Here is a 16,545-nt window from a genome sequence, read left to right on the forward strand (position 1 = left end):
TCTGGCTGTGTGCCTTGACACTTTCACTCTTCTTTTTATGTTACCTTCCCAGCGCAAGGTGGAAGAATTAAGCAGGTTTTCCACTACAAGCTGAAACATTACAGAAAATTATCAGGGGTTGCCTGCATTGGTGGCCATCATTACTTAAGGATTTCTTGCCCCATACCAATAATAAATAGTTATGTGATGCTCTGCTTCTCCAGTCCATTTTTAAGTGAAAATGCAGGAAACTGACAAATGGCCATAGCAATGGATCTGAATTTCACAACATATAAACTAATAACAATTTATATGTTCAAGGTTCTTGTGTTATTTCACAAAGCCGTAAAAGTACCTTAAGAACCCCCTGGTTTGTTATGCTCCACCTCAGTCACTGAGAACTTCTGGTGAGGCACTTTCAGTGATCCCCTATGCTCCTGAGTTTTGGCTGGAAACTTTAGTGACAGGCCCTGTGGAACTCATTGCCATTAGAAATTAAGCAGGAGATGCCTAGCGGGCTGCGTGGAAAGGCTTGCCAGACAAGAGGTCCCCTACTTCCTTAGATATTTTTCCCTTACTTTTTTGGGGGGGGGGCAGGTTCCCAAGCCTGCTGACAACTCCCTCTTCTATGAGGATAGTGCAATTTAGCTACATAAGGATCCACAATCAGAAAAAAATGAGTTTCCTATTAATATATACGGACCTTGACAGATAATTTTCTCTCTTTCTCTTTGCTTTCCACCAGCCCAGTAGCCATTGGCACCAGAGTAGTTGTGAATTATTGGGAGAGGGAAGGATGTGATGGGGGTGAGCACTGAACTGGTTCTGCCACTGTGTTAGCACCACACCAACTGCAACGCTGCTTTGTCCCTTCCAGTAATTCCCAGTATCCCTTGTTTTAGAATGGAGTTAATAGCTCACGAGGGGTGGTGAATTAAGGATCCCAACTCCATTCTATAACAAGGGATACAGGGAATTGCTGGAACTACAAAAAGAGAACGAAAACTGAATGGCATAAGCTGCAAATTGCTCAGCAGTAGCTGTGCAATTGAAACCATGAGACCATAATCTTTTCAGCAAATGGGGATGTTTTCAGTCTCTGCTGTTGCTAAGCAAACTGTGAAGTACATATTTTGGAAAGCTGCAGTAGTTACGGCAACAGCTCTTATTCCTGTAGCTATTGAGCACGCAACTGAATGAAATAATACGAGTCTGATAATGAAATTGTAGAAGAAATCTCCATTCTGTGGTACCTCATTCTCTTTTTCAGTTGACTCTCTGGGTGTGTGGCAGAAACACCTTATGCTTTATAGTTCCGCTGCTGCAACAAACTTATGGAACACCAAGGAACCAAAAAAACACAAATGCATGCATTTTGAAAGGATGAAAATCACTATTGTGAGAAAAACCTAATTTGTTCATGGGATTTTCAAAGTGGGCCTTCTATGTACCAGTGGATAGTACTCATAGGGTACAATAAGATGGAGATGTATGTATGATGGTGCTAGTGAGAGTGATTTTTCACTTCAAGTGTGAAAATGTCTTGAGACTTTGCTGTGCACAAGCTCACATCTGCATCTCCAACCCTTCATGCTTCCTTGTTAAACCTGTTAACTGTTAGACTTCAATCAACATATTTAAAGCAATATTAGAGATTTCAGATACTCATCTGGAGCTTTTTCTGCGCTCTGATACAAATGCTTTTGTACAATTGTCAAAAAACAACTAATTCAGAGGCAATAACACAGGGTTATGAAACACAAGGAGGCTGCAGAGTAATGGCAGGATTTGCAAAGTCAATGTTCCTTGTGTTTAGTTGCATAAAGCCCCATTCTTTGGCACCTAAAAGAACTTATTTTGCCAAAGTTTGAGTTTACCTGGACCAGAATATGACTTTCACAAGAAAGTCATGCTCACCTGCAGTGGCGTAGCGTGGGTTGTCAGCACCCGGGGCAAGGCAAGTAATTTGCACCCCCTAACCCGTGGATTTGCACCCCCTAACCCATGGATTTGCACCCCCTAACCCCCAGATGTTGCGCCCGGTGCGGCCGGCCCCCCCTGCACCCACCACGCTACGCCACTGCTCACCTGAATTACACACCAAGTGTATTTCCACCCCATAAATTCTTCTCTAGCTTGTAATGTGTGGGACGCAGGTGGTGCTGTGGGTTAAACCACTGTGCTGCTTGAGCTTGCCGATCGAAAGGTCAGCGGTTCAAATCCCTGCAACAGGGTGAGCTCCCGTTGCTCGGTCCCTGCTCCTGCCAACCTAGCAGCTCAAAAGCACACAGTGCAAGTAGATAAATAGGTTCCGCTCTGGCAGGAAGGTAAATGGCATTTCTGTGCACTGCTCTGGCTTCGCCAGAAGGGGCTTAGTCATGCTGGCCACATGACCCAGAAAAACTGTCTGCAGATGCAGACAAATGCCGTCTCCCTTGGCCCTTAAAGTGAGATGAGCGCCGCAACCCCAGAGTTGTTTGCAACTGGACTTAATTGTCAGGGGTCCCTTTACCTTTACCTTTAGCTTGTAATGTAAACAGAGCTTCTTCAGCAAGAAGCCCTGGGAAATGTAGCTTTCCATAGTGCCTGTGTATCTGGTAAAGAAGTCAGGTGCCTTGGAAATTATGTGGTCTAAGACTCCTTGTACATTCAGGAATGTTCCAGGTGGAAGAAGCCATGGAAAATGTTGGTTATATAGCATCATATATTCAAAACATCTCCTCAGACTTAGTTGAGGGTTTGGGGGATGAGGCTAAGGTAAACTGGGGGAGGACTTAGCAGCCAGCAGCAGTTCTTCTTAGCCACTTGCAGTCTCTGGAATCTCATGACTAGGAGCTCATAATCAGGACTTGTAAACAGGGGCCTTCAGTGGGAGAGGCCCAGAGTGCTGTATGTCGGGCCAAGAGACGTGGGCAGCAAGGGGGCTTCTGCAGTGACCTGCAAGTCCGTTGCCATGTTTGTCTTCCTGTCTGCAAATTTGCAAAACTACACCTGCAGCAACTACAAGCTGGTTGCCTTGCTGGAGGAGAAGCTGTAGCAACTTGAGGCCTGACTATCCACACTTTGAGTTGTTGGGCAAGATGCAGAAATTCTCAATAGAGCAGAGTAGATTGTCCTGGAACAGCAATGTACTGGTGGGGGGCTGCCCCCTAGGGAAGAGGAAGGTTGCACAGTGCAGGAGATGAACCCCTGAAGGAATGTGACACACACAACCAGGACTATCAGGACCCATGCTGTATCACGGGAGCTGCAAAATCAATTCTGTGCTCCCCCCCCCCCCCGACACTGATTCTGGGCCAGAGGAGCAAGGACAGAGGACAGAGGAGCAGACCTCAGAACATACCAATGGGGCTGTGGAAGGTACAGTGCACAGAATGATTCCTGCCACCCCCCCCCCAGACGAGGCAGAGACATATAGCGGCCGTAGGTGACTTCCTACTGAGCAGGAGAGAGGCAGCAGTGTGTGGCGATAACAGGGTGGCCTGGGAGGTGTCCTGTCTTCCAGGTGCAAAGATTCATGATGTGACAGAGAAGTTACCAAGTCTTATAAAGCCCACTGACTACAGCCCCTTCCTTCTGATTCATGTGGGTACAAATGATACTGCCAGACACAACATTCAACATATAGCAAGGGAGTATGAGACTCGGGTGGCGCTGTGGGTTAAACCACAGAGCCTAGGGCTTGCCAATCAGAAGGTCGCCGGTTCAAATCCCTGTGACGGGGTGAGCTCCCATTGTTGGGTTCCTGCTTCTGCCAACCTAGCAGTTTGAAAGCACATCAAAGTGCAAGTAGATAAATAGGTACCATTCCGGCAGGAAGGTAAACGGTGTTTCCGTGCGCTGCTCTGGTTCGCCAGAAGCGGCTTAGTCCTGCTGGCCACATGACCCGGAAACTGTACACCGGCTCCCTCGGCCAATAAAGCGAGATGAGTGCCACAACCCCAGAGTCGGCCACAACTGGACCTAATGGTCAGGGGTCCCTTTACCTTTATGAGACTCTAGGTAGGAAACTTAAAGGCCTTGAGGCATATGTGGTTTCTTCATCACTCCTTTCTGTTGAAGGTCATGGCCCAAGAAAAGAGAGGAAAATGCTGGAAGTAAACCACTGGCTGCCCAGACGGTGTCACCAGGAAAGGTTTGGCTTCTTGGACCATGATCTCTGCTTCCATGAGGAAGGAGTTCTGGCAAAAGATGGGCTGCACCTCAGAGCAGTTGGCAAGAATGTGTTTGCTAAGAGTCTTGTGTATCTGAGATCAGGAGAGCTTTAAACTAAATCCTAAGGAGGATGGAGACAATATTACAGACAACAGGGAAACACCTGGGATAATAGCTTCAGTCATACACAGAAAACTGAAGCAGTGCTACAGAACCCCATTAAAGGGCAGAAAACTACAAGATGGAAGCAGATGGAGGGGATGACTTTTTTTGGAGAAGCTGCTAAATTATGGGCTGGATGAGGCTACCATTAGATGCATCTGTAGTTGGGTTGACTGACAGAACCCAAAGAGTGTTCACTAATGGTTCCTCATCACCCTGGAAAAAAGTGACAAGTAGAGTTCTGTCAGGGTTCTGTCCTGACGTTGTTCAACGTCTTTATAAATGACTTGGATGAAGGAATTGAGGGAATGTTTATCAAATCTGCAGATGACACCAAGCTGTGAGTGGCAGCCGATGCCACAGAAGACAAAATCAGGATTCACAATGACCCTTCTAAATATGCCCTTCTAAGTTCCTTCCAAAGTGCTGCACTTCCCTAAGCACCGAAAAAGACTACATTTTTGGTAAAAATTGTTTACATACAAACTCTCCGAAGGTTAGATTCATGTGCTTTTCCATACAGCAGTCAGAAAACACAGGCAGTGAAACTTGGCTTAGTTACAGTGGTGAAAGTTCCTAAATAATTGGCATAGGAACACAAGAACGGCTCATAAAAGCCATGCGGTCTGAGCCTGGAGCAACCAGCTCAGAACCTCTTCACTCGTTGAGCTTCTCTGGTAGAATGAAGAGGAACAATGTATTTGATTAGCTTCCTCCCAAGATGGGGAACCTAGCTAAGCCTAGCAGGACAGCTTACTCTATGGTGTTAACCCCTTCATGCGCTGATTAGACTTAAGCATGTTGGTTATCCTACAATATGAGTGTGTGATCTAAGCTTTCGTTAACAAAGCCAGTCTTACCTTCAGGTTGTTAAATTGTGTGCACCTAGACTCAGAGAATTGGAGATGGTAACTAGAAATACACCTGGATTCTTATTTCCTTCTTCCAGATATTAAGCACAGCCTGATCAGGGATAGAAACCTCCTGCATGCAATAAATATTTCTTACCACTTGTAGCTTCTAATCTTCATTCAGCATTTGATCTCATATCTATACTTCTGGTTGTACAGGTGTATGTATTGTTTTAATGCCAATTGATTCTTATTTTCTCTTTTAATTTGCCATTAATATTTCCTTCCTTGATGATAGCAAAATCATCACTTCCCTTGCAAACAGTTTATTCACACTATGGCAATTTACTGCCTTGACTACTCTTAATTCCAAATATATGCTCCCCTCACAATGTTCATCCAATTCTCCTTCTTGGCCATCTTGTATCATTTACTGCCAGAGGTACCAACTTGAATAAAATATTTTGGGGGCCCAGGTAAGCTCTGCCTCACATAACTGATCATATGACACGGCACGTCTTGAATGGTAATGCCCATCAACTTGGAGGGACCCTGGCCTCCTCAAACATTTCTTGGGCACCTAGGAGTTAGCTCCTATGTTTACTGCACACGTCATATTCTAATTTCTTGTCTCTGACATGACATTTTAACATCATAAGCTTCATCAAGAACCACCACCACAAATCTATGTTGAATCTTTTCTGTTTCTTGCTTTTTCTTTTCCCTAGACCTCACCTCTTTTATTTTCATAGCACATTCACTATGGAGATACTAAAATAGTTAAATTATATTTTCAAAATGTAGTCTATTGTCTTTTATCCAAGCCCACCACAATCCACATATTGGAAGACTGCAAGTCCATATATTTTATAGAAAGAACTCTGAAGCTTTGCATTCTCTCTTTCAGTTTGGCAGCCTGGGTGTTTATGCATATTTGGGATGAACTTGGTTTTTCATTATCTTCCTATCCAAATCTTTAGAGGCTACTGAGGCTGTAGATGTATGGATTTGTTGAATTGCAATAAAATGCCATGGACTCATAATAAATCCAGTCAAGGAATGAATTTGAATAAAATGTCTTGTCCCAAACTCTGCTCCTGCCTGGCTGCCCGTGTCCCTCAGTTATACTCTTTAGTAAAGGAGTTTGTAGGTAAACCTCCAAAATATTCGCTGAAACAAGCTCTCCAGAAACCAAATCTTTCCCACATCCTTCCCTGCAGTTCCTCTTTAAGAGGTGTCAGCATGGCTGAAAGAATGAAGTGGCTCTGCATTGTTTGCCTGAACTATTATGTGCTTAACATTTCCATGACAAAAGTGCCACTCGACTTCTCCCCGATTAATGCAGCTTGAGGGCTCTTGTCCTCCTTTAATAAAACATTGTTGAAATCATTTATTTAGAGTCCCTGGTTACTAGTGGGAGAATGACCATCTTTGTGCCAAAATATAGTGTATACAGTTCACTATTTTGTAGTAGATCATTCCATTATTTGAGAAATTGATTAAATGGATGCCTTACAAAGTATTTATGCTAATAGCGCATTACTTGTGTCATTCAGACAGTCAGTGTGAGGCTTTTCAACTGTCTACCACAACCAATACCTCAAGTAAAATACAGTAGGCTTGTATTTGCACACGCTCTCCTTGGGTTGAACTGCTTCTTACCCTGTGTTAACCTCCATGTTAACTATTTCAGTCCCCCAGCATTTGTAAGCAAATGGAGGGAGCCTCTCCTCTCCACAACCCGTGGTCTGTTATTTTGGGCAATACATATGAGAACATTCTGTACTGCTACGTACTGTGGTATCTGTCAGAAATGATCAAACCAGCTAGGTCTGTGCTTCACAAAACATTTCCCCAGACTGCTCAAAAGCCTTGCTGGATCATGACATCAAAACCAAGTCTTACTTAATAAAGAACATTCATCGGCAAAGTCCAGCTTCTACTGTACAAAGGGGACTTCTTGTAGCAGTTGCGTATGAGTCAACCAATGAACATGCCCATGCTTTGATAAGGCCACCGATATTTCCCCGTTGAAAACTAGGTGCCCAGGCAGGAATACATTCATTTGTATTTTGCATGAAATATGGATACCATTGTTGGGTCCAGAAGACACAAGGACTAGGATCGCGGCATTTATTTGCTTTTTATTTTTTAAAGAATGCAGTGCTTGATTCTCAGGAAACATAAATTCTTCTGCTATTACTGCTATTACTTAGGTATAGCAAGCTTCTTGTTAATGCGCAGTTCCTTTGAACCATAGAGCATTTCTTGGGAGATACTGTGTGTGACTTTGAAAGCAATAATCTTCATCTCGTGACTTGGAAAAGAGACTGGCTGGAATCAGTGGTTTTGCTTAAGTGCTGTTGCTTTTCAGTCTACTTGATTTGGTATTTGCAACTATTTTCCAGGTGATGTATACTTGCCTGCGTACACTGGTTTATATTGTTAAAAATAAACAGAGACCTTATGTTATGCCTATTGTGATTGTGTACAAAAGCCCCACAGTGCTCTTGGGTGATCAGTGAAGCTTGAATCTCCTTCTATTTACTGTATGGTCACTGTCAGTTCAATGAACTGCCTTCTTGTTCTCCACCATTGTCCCACACTCCCTTAAACATTTGTCACTGAAGTGCCTCCAAAGACAAATAAACTGTCACCGAGAATTCAAACCTGGTAACTGGGAAGAAAGGGGGCACAAGGAGACCCAGTGGATTATTTTACATGAAATTGAAGGGGGGTGGAGAGAGAGATAGAGAGCAACAGAAGGAACCTTTCCTTCCCCAACTCATTTTGTCAGAGGTGGGCCGAGGCTTGTAAATATTTTGAAAATCTTGGAAAAGTCAAAGGTTTCCGTCTCCTTTCTTGAAAAGCACATTGCCCTCCTGGCAAGTCTCACCTGCTTTGCAGAATACAAAGTCAACTATGGGACCGGAAGGCTTGTGAGAATGGAAACCAATGTGTCATCTCAGAAATACTTGAGAAGCAGAAAGGGTGTGTGTGCGCGTCTGTGTCCTTTTTGGTATGGACAGTTATTTCTTCAGCGGGGAAAGAGAATCCTCTCTAATGATGCTTAGAAGTTCGTTTTTAAAACCCTTTATAATTGCTATTAAGGAAAGGTAAGTTGTGGCAGATGCCAGTGTCTAATAGAGGCATTGCAGTGTTGAATTAAGAGTGTGGATCCCTTCAGGATACAGGCCCGTGAATTTCTCAATAACCTTGATCCATTTTTGTTAGTCAGTTATGGATGGAGCAGAGAAAGAGCAGCTGTGTGCCAATGGCCAACTTCTACATCCAAATGCTCCAGGAAATATACTACAGAGGTGACACAAACACAAAAAGCATTGCATTCCCAACCCAACACCAAGATCAGGGTCAATGACTTCAGGCAGCTGCTTTTGACAGGAGCTTCGCTTCTCAAATCAAAGTCTTCTTGTGTCTATTGGAGCAGTTTGTTATCGGTCCTTTCCTGTGTTTCTGTATTACTTACTCCTTCCTGGATGAGGAATGGACCCTAAACCTATCTCCCCACTACCAGGGATGAGTTGGCATTGAATCAGATCCAGAAGAGGGGATAAAACACGATTAAAATATGATTGACCACAATCCAGGGAGAACACCAGATTGCATCCTTGGAGCAGTGTTTCCCAACCTTGGGTCTCCAGCTGTTTGAGGACTACAATTCCCATCATTCCTGACCACTGGTGTTGCTAGTTAGGGATGATGGGAGTTGTAGTCCAAAAACAGCTGGCGACCCAAGGTTGGGAAACACTGCCTTAGAGGACTGCAAACTCAGTAGTTAAGGCATCCAATTCATTTCACTGTTCTTTGTTCTTCACATAAAAGTAACCATTTCAGTTGTAACAATAGGTTTATTCTACCATTCAAGTTAACCTCAGCAACAAATTTAGATCATACTTGCAGAATTGTTATATGATATCTCAGCTTCCTTGGTGGTGGCTGTTTTTGAGGGGGGGAAACTCATAAGGTTTTGTGAACTGATGGGAAAATTGAACAAGTGATCTGGAGAAAATGGTGAAAGGCATGGTGGGAAGAACAGATCTTATATAAGGAAATTGACTGCTTTGCTAATTGCCTCTAAACAAGTAGCAAGCCTGTTTTTTACCTTTGCTCGGAGTTTTAAAAAGCCAAGCAAGTTAACTAAGAAAAAATGACAGTCCTCGCTGATCTTCTCCCCTACCCAAAGTCAAGGTTTATTTGTTGTGGCTTTTAATCTTCTGACTTGTCTTCCAATCACAGTGTTGAAAAAGAAAAGTTTTAAACAAACAGAAGGGATACAAGATAAATAAACTCTTCTCTTTTTTTTTAAAGCAAGTGCCTAGCTTGGCACAGTTCAAGCTCAATCCCCTGGAGGGAGGACTGAGCGCTCTCTTTTGTGTTAATGTTTAAAAGATTTCCAAATGCCGGAGTTTATTCCAACTGCAAACATTTCTATTTACAAGGTCAATTGTATCAGCACTCGAGACAGCTTAAGAGCGTAATTATTTATCTAAGGGCGTTTGAGTGTAGATCAGTAGCTCTGGCAGTAAACCAGCCATCAGCAGGCTGCAAAACAACTGCGCAGGCCAGTATCAGACAAGGGCTTGTCATTGTTGGTCACAGATGCTTGTTTATGTCTGCCCTCTTCAGCGTGGAAGGTGAGCTGGTATGCAAAGTGCCCTCAATTCTGCATCAAATGCGGGCATTTGAAGGGTATGCCCCCTTAATGTGCTACTAGCGCTCCTGGAATGTGAACTCCTTCAGTAATGAAGGACTGCAAGCAAGAGACTTGTGTACTAGCACAGGGCTTTCTATGAAACTGGCCCTCACTCCTTCAAAGAGGAAGCTGTGGCAACGGCATCATATTTCTGTGGAAAGACAAAAAGCATCAGTGGAATTGTCCTCCCCAGGTTTAACTCTACTTCATTGTCCTATCAATGCAGCTCAAGACTTATAAATCTACCATTGGGGATGTTTTCAAAGGGACACTGACTTCTTCCAACTAATTATTCACTAAAATATGAGAACGCCATTACCAACAGCTACAAAAGTGATAGCTAGGATAGCTCCAGTTGCTGATATGCAAGAGAGTCTCGCAGAATTCCATGGGCTTACTTCAGTGTAAGGGTTTTGAGGAATGCAACCATACATTAACTACTTGCATGTATGTTCCCATTGCCTCTAAGCTATCTCAAGAGCAGTGCAATGCCCAGAAAACAACTTCACCAGATACATATTCTTTAAAAATCTCTCTTTACTAATTTACACATAAAAATACACAAGCAATAGATACTTAAGACATGGGACCTTTTCACACATTCTATAAAAATACAATGTTCAAGGCAGTTCAGAGAGGCATTTATACAATTCTACAAAGTTCATCAAGTCTCTCCAAACAATACAGATGTTAACTTCAAATCTATAAAATACACTGTACATTTGATCTAGCATTTTTCCATGGGAATTACTGTTGCTTGTATCCCTTTACATATCAAATGAGATCTGTACCTTTGCAACAAAACAATAGCAGATGCATTTATCTTGCAATTGGGGTGCATTTAAATCTTTAATTTCTTAAAAAATAAATTATTCCCAAGTATACAATTTATAAATTTCTATATACATGCGAAAACGACTGGTAACAAATCCCAGTTTTAAATACATTTTATATAAGATTTACCAGAGGTCAGCCCCCTGATAGGATTAGAGGCAATATAACTTTTCGTGATGTTTGCAGATACAAGTTCTTGAATTTTAAGTGTCTTTTGAAGATGGCAGTGCAGAGCTCTTTTAAGACAATGGTTGCATTGTTCGATGTAGCCAACAAATCAGCATATTTTTTTCCTACTAGGTTGAGGCAAGAGAAAATTGCTGATGAATTGTATTGTATTGCATTGCAATTCTGAGTGGTGCAAGGGCCACTTTGAACATTATGGGGTAGGGGAATCCTTGTAGGAGAAAGCACGAAAACAATGTGTCAAGTTCACACACACACCTATTTTACCGGAAAACCACAACTTTAGCTTCCCAGCATACATGCACCATGGAAAAAAAGCATGTGCAATCCTCACACGTGACAAAAATACATGGGGTTTCCATACCTTAACACAGAAGTCCCTACCACTAATGTTCAAAACAACCCTGAGAAATGGTGTTTGGAAAACCCTCACATATACTCAAGTCTCCTCCACTCAAGCACACACCCAGTTAACAGGAATCAAAGTTTGCATCTTCTCTTAGGCATCATGATGAATGCTGTGAATGGGAGGAGAGAAAGGACTCCATTTCAAGATGCTGGCTAGCTCTGTAAAGCAGCATTTCTGAAGGCCTTCGTGTCTGCAGCTTGGGGAGGGGAGGGGGGGCGGAGAGCAAACGTTTGCTATTTGCAAGTTGGTTTCGTGGTGTGATGAACCACGCTACACATTTATTGTAAATTCATTTTCCTGCTTCTAAGGAGCCAAGTAGCAACAACTTGCATAGTGCAGTGAGGGGTGACATGGTTGTATGCAGGGGCAAAGTGTGTGTGGGGAGGGGAACAAACCATTATACACACTACTGCTACTTACTTTCCTGCAAGCACAGGGGAAAGATTAGGAAGCTGCAACTGGTAGTGATTTGTACACAGGGGAGAAAGGACTGCACGATCTTTGTATATGACAGGCATATTCAGGTTGCTTTTCCCGCAGGCGGAAAAATGCCACGAGTAAAACATCTGTAAGGCTGCAGTCCTAAGCAGGCTAATTTGGAAATGCACGGAAGGCTTGGAACCAAAAGTAACATATACCACAATTCAGGGATGTGATGTACAAACAGTGGCTAAACGTTTGCAAAAAAAGGATTCGGATTCAATGGCCCTATAACTTTCAAATATAATTTTAGAAGTGGGAGGGGGAGAATGCCCCGATATAGAGAGATGAGGACAGGAGGAAGGAGTGACCACAGCGCAAAGAAACCCTAACATCCAGCCCAGCATCTGTTCCGACTCGTCAGGCAAGGCAACAGGGCCCAGTGAGGACACGGCGGGGATCCCCATCCAAACCCAAGGCATACTGGAGGTGCAGAATAAGGCACACCGCTTGAATACAAGGCTCGGGGGGGAGAGGAGAGAGGCCCCTGGGCCTGGGGCGAGTCCAGAGTCCCCGGTCTCTGCAGGGCCGCTGCTGGGGCTGAGGCTCTCCCTTCTCCGTGCCCAAGCCCCGTCCTCCCGGAGCCAGGGCCCTGGGGCGAGCGCAGGCTCCTTCCCTTCCTCTCCTCCACCCGGCCCGGCCTCCTCCAGCGCCGGGCTGGAAATGGCTACGAGAGCAGCAGCAGCAGCAAAATGGAGGCCGTGGCGCCCAGCGTCCAGGGAGCCGCGCGCGGCGGGCAGCCGTCCTTGGGCTTCCTGGGCGAGGCGGCTTCGGAGCCGGCTCCGGCCACGGCCGCCCCGTCCTCCAGGTCGTCCCTTCCTCGGGGCGCCAGCTCTTCGTCGTACTCCTCTTCCCAGTAGTCGTCCATGGCGCCGTCGGAGGCGCCGCTGCTGCCGGGCCCGTCGGCGCCGAAGCAGAGGCGCGCCATGTTCTCCTTGACGGACTCGCAGATGGGCCGCTCCAGGCCGTCGCACACGCAGTCGTTGAGCAGCAGCGCCTTGGGCACGGCCAGCATGTCCTCGATGACGGCGCGGCAGTCCTCGGTGCAGCGCACGCCGTTGAAGACCTTCCCGCAGTAGGTCATGTAGCGGCCCAGCGCCGCGCTGCAGCGGCTGTCCCAGTCGCAGCGCCGGCGCGCCTCCGTGCAGCCGATCACGCCGCCCGCCCCGACGCCGCCGCCTGCTCCCCCTCCTCCTCCTCCTGCTCCCCCTCCGCTGGTCCGAGGCAGGCAGGGCTCGATGGCGCGCTTGGTGGCGCGGCAGTTCTCGTCCTGGTCGCAGTCGCAGTCCTCCAGCGCCGGGCCCCGCCTGGTGTGGTTGAGCTGGATGAGCGCCGAGATGCAGTGGCTCGGGCACCGCCGCCTGCTGGACGGCGATGCAGCCGCCGCTGCAGCAGCGCCCGCGCCGTCCCCCGCCGCCATCAGCACCGGCGCGCACGCCTCGGCGTACTGGTTGTACGCGTAGCTGCAGTCGGGCTCCTCCTGGCACTGCAGCATCGCCTGCCAGCAGATCAAGCGCCGGCCGTCGGCCCCCGGCGGAGGGGCAGCGGCCACCAGCAACAGCAGCAGCCCCGGGAGCAACGCCGCGGCGCCGGGCAGCGGGATCAGCGCCGCCCGCCAGCGCCGCCCGCCTGCTGCTGCTGCTGCTGCTCCTCCTCCGGGCCGGGCTGCTGCCGCCACCATCGCGGGCGGGAGGCGGCCGACGAGGGCGATCGGGAGGCGCTGGGGGTGGGGTCGCAGCCGCCGGTGGGAAAGTTGGCCCAAGTCCTGCGCGCTGTGGGCCGGAGGGTCCCGCTCATCCATCCATCCGCGCGGCGCCCCGGCTCGGCCTGCGATCCGTCCGTCGGCGGAGAAGCGGCGCCTTTTCTTGCCGCCGCCGCGCGCAGCAGCAGCAGCCTCCGCCCCCTCCTCCTGCCGGGCTGGCGAGGCCGCGAGGCGGTCAGTGGAGCCGGGGGCTGCGGGGCCGGGGGATCCCTGCTGAGCTCATGCCGCCGCCGCCGCCTCCCCGCTCCCGCCGATCTTCTTTCTTCGCTCTCAGCGCTCGGCGGGCAGCATCGCCGTGCATGCCAGGTCGCCGGGGCAGCCGCCGGGGCGCGCCGCGAGCCTCCTTCCTCGCCCGGCGAGCGGGAGGCTGCACAAGAAAGAGCCGCCCGGCTCGCGCTTCCTCGCTCCGGGATGCGGCTGCTGCTGCTGCTGCCGCCGCCGCCGCCGATCCCCGCGAGCCGCTTCTCTCCGGCGGATCCTTCTGCGGAGCTGTTTTCTTTCGCGAGGCTTTAAATACAAAAGTGCCCTCCAAGCTGCCGCCGCCGCCGCAGCAGCAGCAGCAGCAACGTGCTCTGATCAGCCCTCATTATGCATGCATGGAAAAGCAAACAAACAAAAAAAAATTAGCAACGCTTCTTCTCCTTTTACACATCCCCCCCTCCGCCCGAGCTCCCTGGCTGGCTCGCTCCTTCTCCTTTTCTCCACTTTTTCTTTCCCCCTCCCGCTGCTCGGCCCCTTTTCCTCGCTCCGCCACTTGCTATTGGTCCGGGCTGTTGTTGAAACTCCCCCCCCCCTCCTTTCTTTTACGATCTGCTGGAGAAAGGGGGAGGAGGGTGCGGGGCGGGGGGCTAGTGGGCAGCTCACATTCAAAGCTTGAAAGGAAAGGCTTAAAGAGATTGACAGCAGCCCCCGAGGAGCCCCTCCTCCCATTTAGGAGGCTTCCCCAGGCAGCTTAACTTGCAGCGCTCTCAAAGCAGAAAGCAGAAACTTTGCAGTTGTTTGCAGCGGGCAGAAAGGGCTGCAGCTCGATGGACGGTTTTGTTTTGTTGGGCTGGCGGGTTTTTTTTAGGCAGAACGTGGCTCTGAAAAGTTTCTCCGTGTGGTGGAACCTTGAACCGAACTGAAGGGTTAAAAGGTTCTTCATCATAAATAGGTACACACTTGTTTATTTATATTGGAGAGCTTCCGAAAAGCTGGATCAGTTGCTTGGTTGGGAACTTGGAGACAGAAGGGAGCCCTCAGAGGATCAGGGATCACACTCTTAAATCCTCTTGACAGGGAAGGAACCTTTCCCTCAAACTTTCACTTAAGACAAGATCCTGGAAGTCCACAACCAGAGCATCTGTGGGAGAACCCTTGCCTTCTGCTCCAACTCATTCAAAACACGAATTTGCATTAAAGTTAAGCTTTTGCATATGAATTCCATGGGATGAAGCACATGGATTTAGAGGCAGCGGCAGAAGAAGGGATTCCACATGTAAATTAACTTGAAACATGTTAAACATTTGTAACCAGGATAACTGTAAAGTTTTGAAAGTGTCTTTCTTAGGGTGAAAAACAGTAACAATTCCTTGAAATCTGTGGCAATGCTGAGAAGGAAATAAACCCAGCTACTCATGTCTCTTGCTTGGCATTCGTTGCCACCTAGAAAAGTCAAAGGAAAAAAATTAACCTAAGGGATTAAAAACTTTGGCATCGAGAGTGTCCTGCACACAGCCACAGTTGTTTTGTTTTTAGCTTAGTGCTACCTTAGTTTCAGAGTTTCACAGTCATTTGACCACCAGGGGCATCAGTGTCTACGGCCTGTCAAAGACGGACAATTCTTTCTCTAGGAGACTGTGGCTCCATCTGTCATAAAAATCAAGACTAAAGCTATTTTCCAGAACCAAAAGGAGCTTGGATTCGTGAGATAAATGTTGTCTTAAAATCTCACATTATTATGGAAGTGCCCAACAATTAGGAGTCAATCTGACAATCTTTTTCGAAGCATTTCCCAGCAAGCATGTGGTTCTGCATCTGTTTTTACACTCAGGAGATGATTCACAGTTTAGAAACTTAAGACTCTGGTCTCTTTCACACAAATTCCCTCTTGTGTAGGAAATAGTGTAAAACTTACACAACCACCTCCCTTGTTTATATGCTGCAGCACATAATTACATTGTACATATGAGTATAGTTGTGCCATCCTTACACACAATGATGCATGTGTGGTGTTCCTTTACATTTATATCTTGCTCTTCCTCCAATGACTTCAGAAGGCACACATGCTTCTGCTCCTCCCCATTTTATCACCACAACAACCCTGTGAGGTAGGTTAGGATGAAAGATAGTGACTGGTCCAAGGCCACCCAGCCACCTCTCTGGCATTGAACCAGCTTCTTTGTGTCCCAAGTCCAGCATTCTTAACTTGCCATTCCACACTTGCTTTGGATTCCCATCATTATTCCTCAGACTCAAGGTGAGTTTTGTGGTTTGGTGGGGCTTTTAAATCAGGTCTCCTCCGTTCCAACCCAACACACCAACCACAACACCAGTGGTCCCCAGACTTTTTACTTCCATGGACCTCTTGAAAATCACTAATGGTCTTGGTCGACCACTTAATGGCTTTTCTGTCTGATGTAGCAAATGCACTGTGCTAGATGCTGTTTGATCTATCTGCTGTGCTAGACATTTACCGGATTTGAAAAGGACTTGGATCTTTGCAATTGTCCTTCACAGGATGGAAGCTAGGAGATGATCTGTGCATGCATGTTAATCCCTTGATGGCTGCAATGCCAAGTAGTGTATGAATGGATGGGCCTGGCTTTGAGTAAAAGTGCCTTCCCTGCACCATATCTGGGCAGAAAAGCTGAGAATACTCCAGACAGCTGGGAATTCTCTAACAGACTAACTGCTTCTGGCACAATGAGACACCGTGACGGGTGCCAGAGCGTACGGAAATGCCATTTACCTTCCCACTGCAGTGGTACCTGTTTAACTACTTGTGCTGGTGTGCTTTCGAACTGCTAGGTTG

The 16,545-nt window shown here is 47.0% G+C and overlaps 1 protein-coding gene across 1 annotated transcript; it reads right to left on the reverse strand.

The window, feature by feature from the left end:
- Positions 1-10,380: 10,380 nt before the first annotated feature.
- GAS1 (growth arrest specific 1) lies at positions 10,381-14,314 on the reverse strand. The gene has a single exon (XM_081881062.1). The coding sequence runs from the start codon at positions 13,569-13,571 to the stop codon at positions 12,438-12,440; it is 1,134 nt and encodes a 377-aa protein (XP_081737188.1). The 5' UTR covers positions 13,572-14,314; the 3' UTR covers positions 10,381-12,437.
- Positions 14,315-16,545: the final 2,231 nt, after the last annotated feature.

This window comes from Podarcis erhardii (assembly GCF_964252035.2).
Source record: "Podarcis erhardii genome assembly, chromosome: 11".
NCBI classification, from domain to species: Eukaryota; Metazoa; Chordata; class Lepidosauria; order Squamata; family Lacertidae; genus Podarcis; species Podarcis erhardii.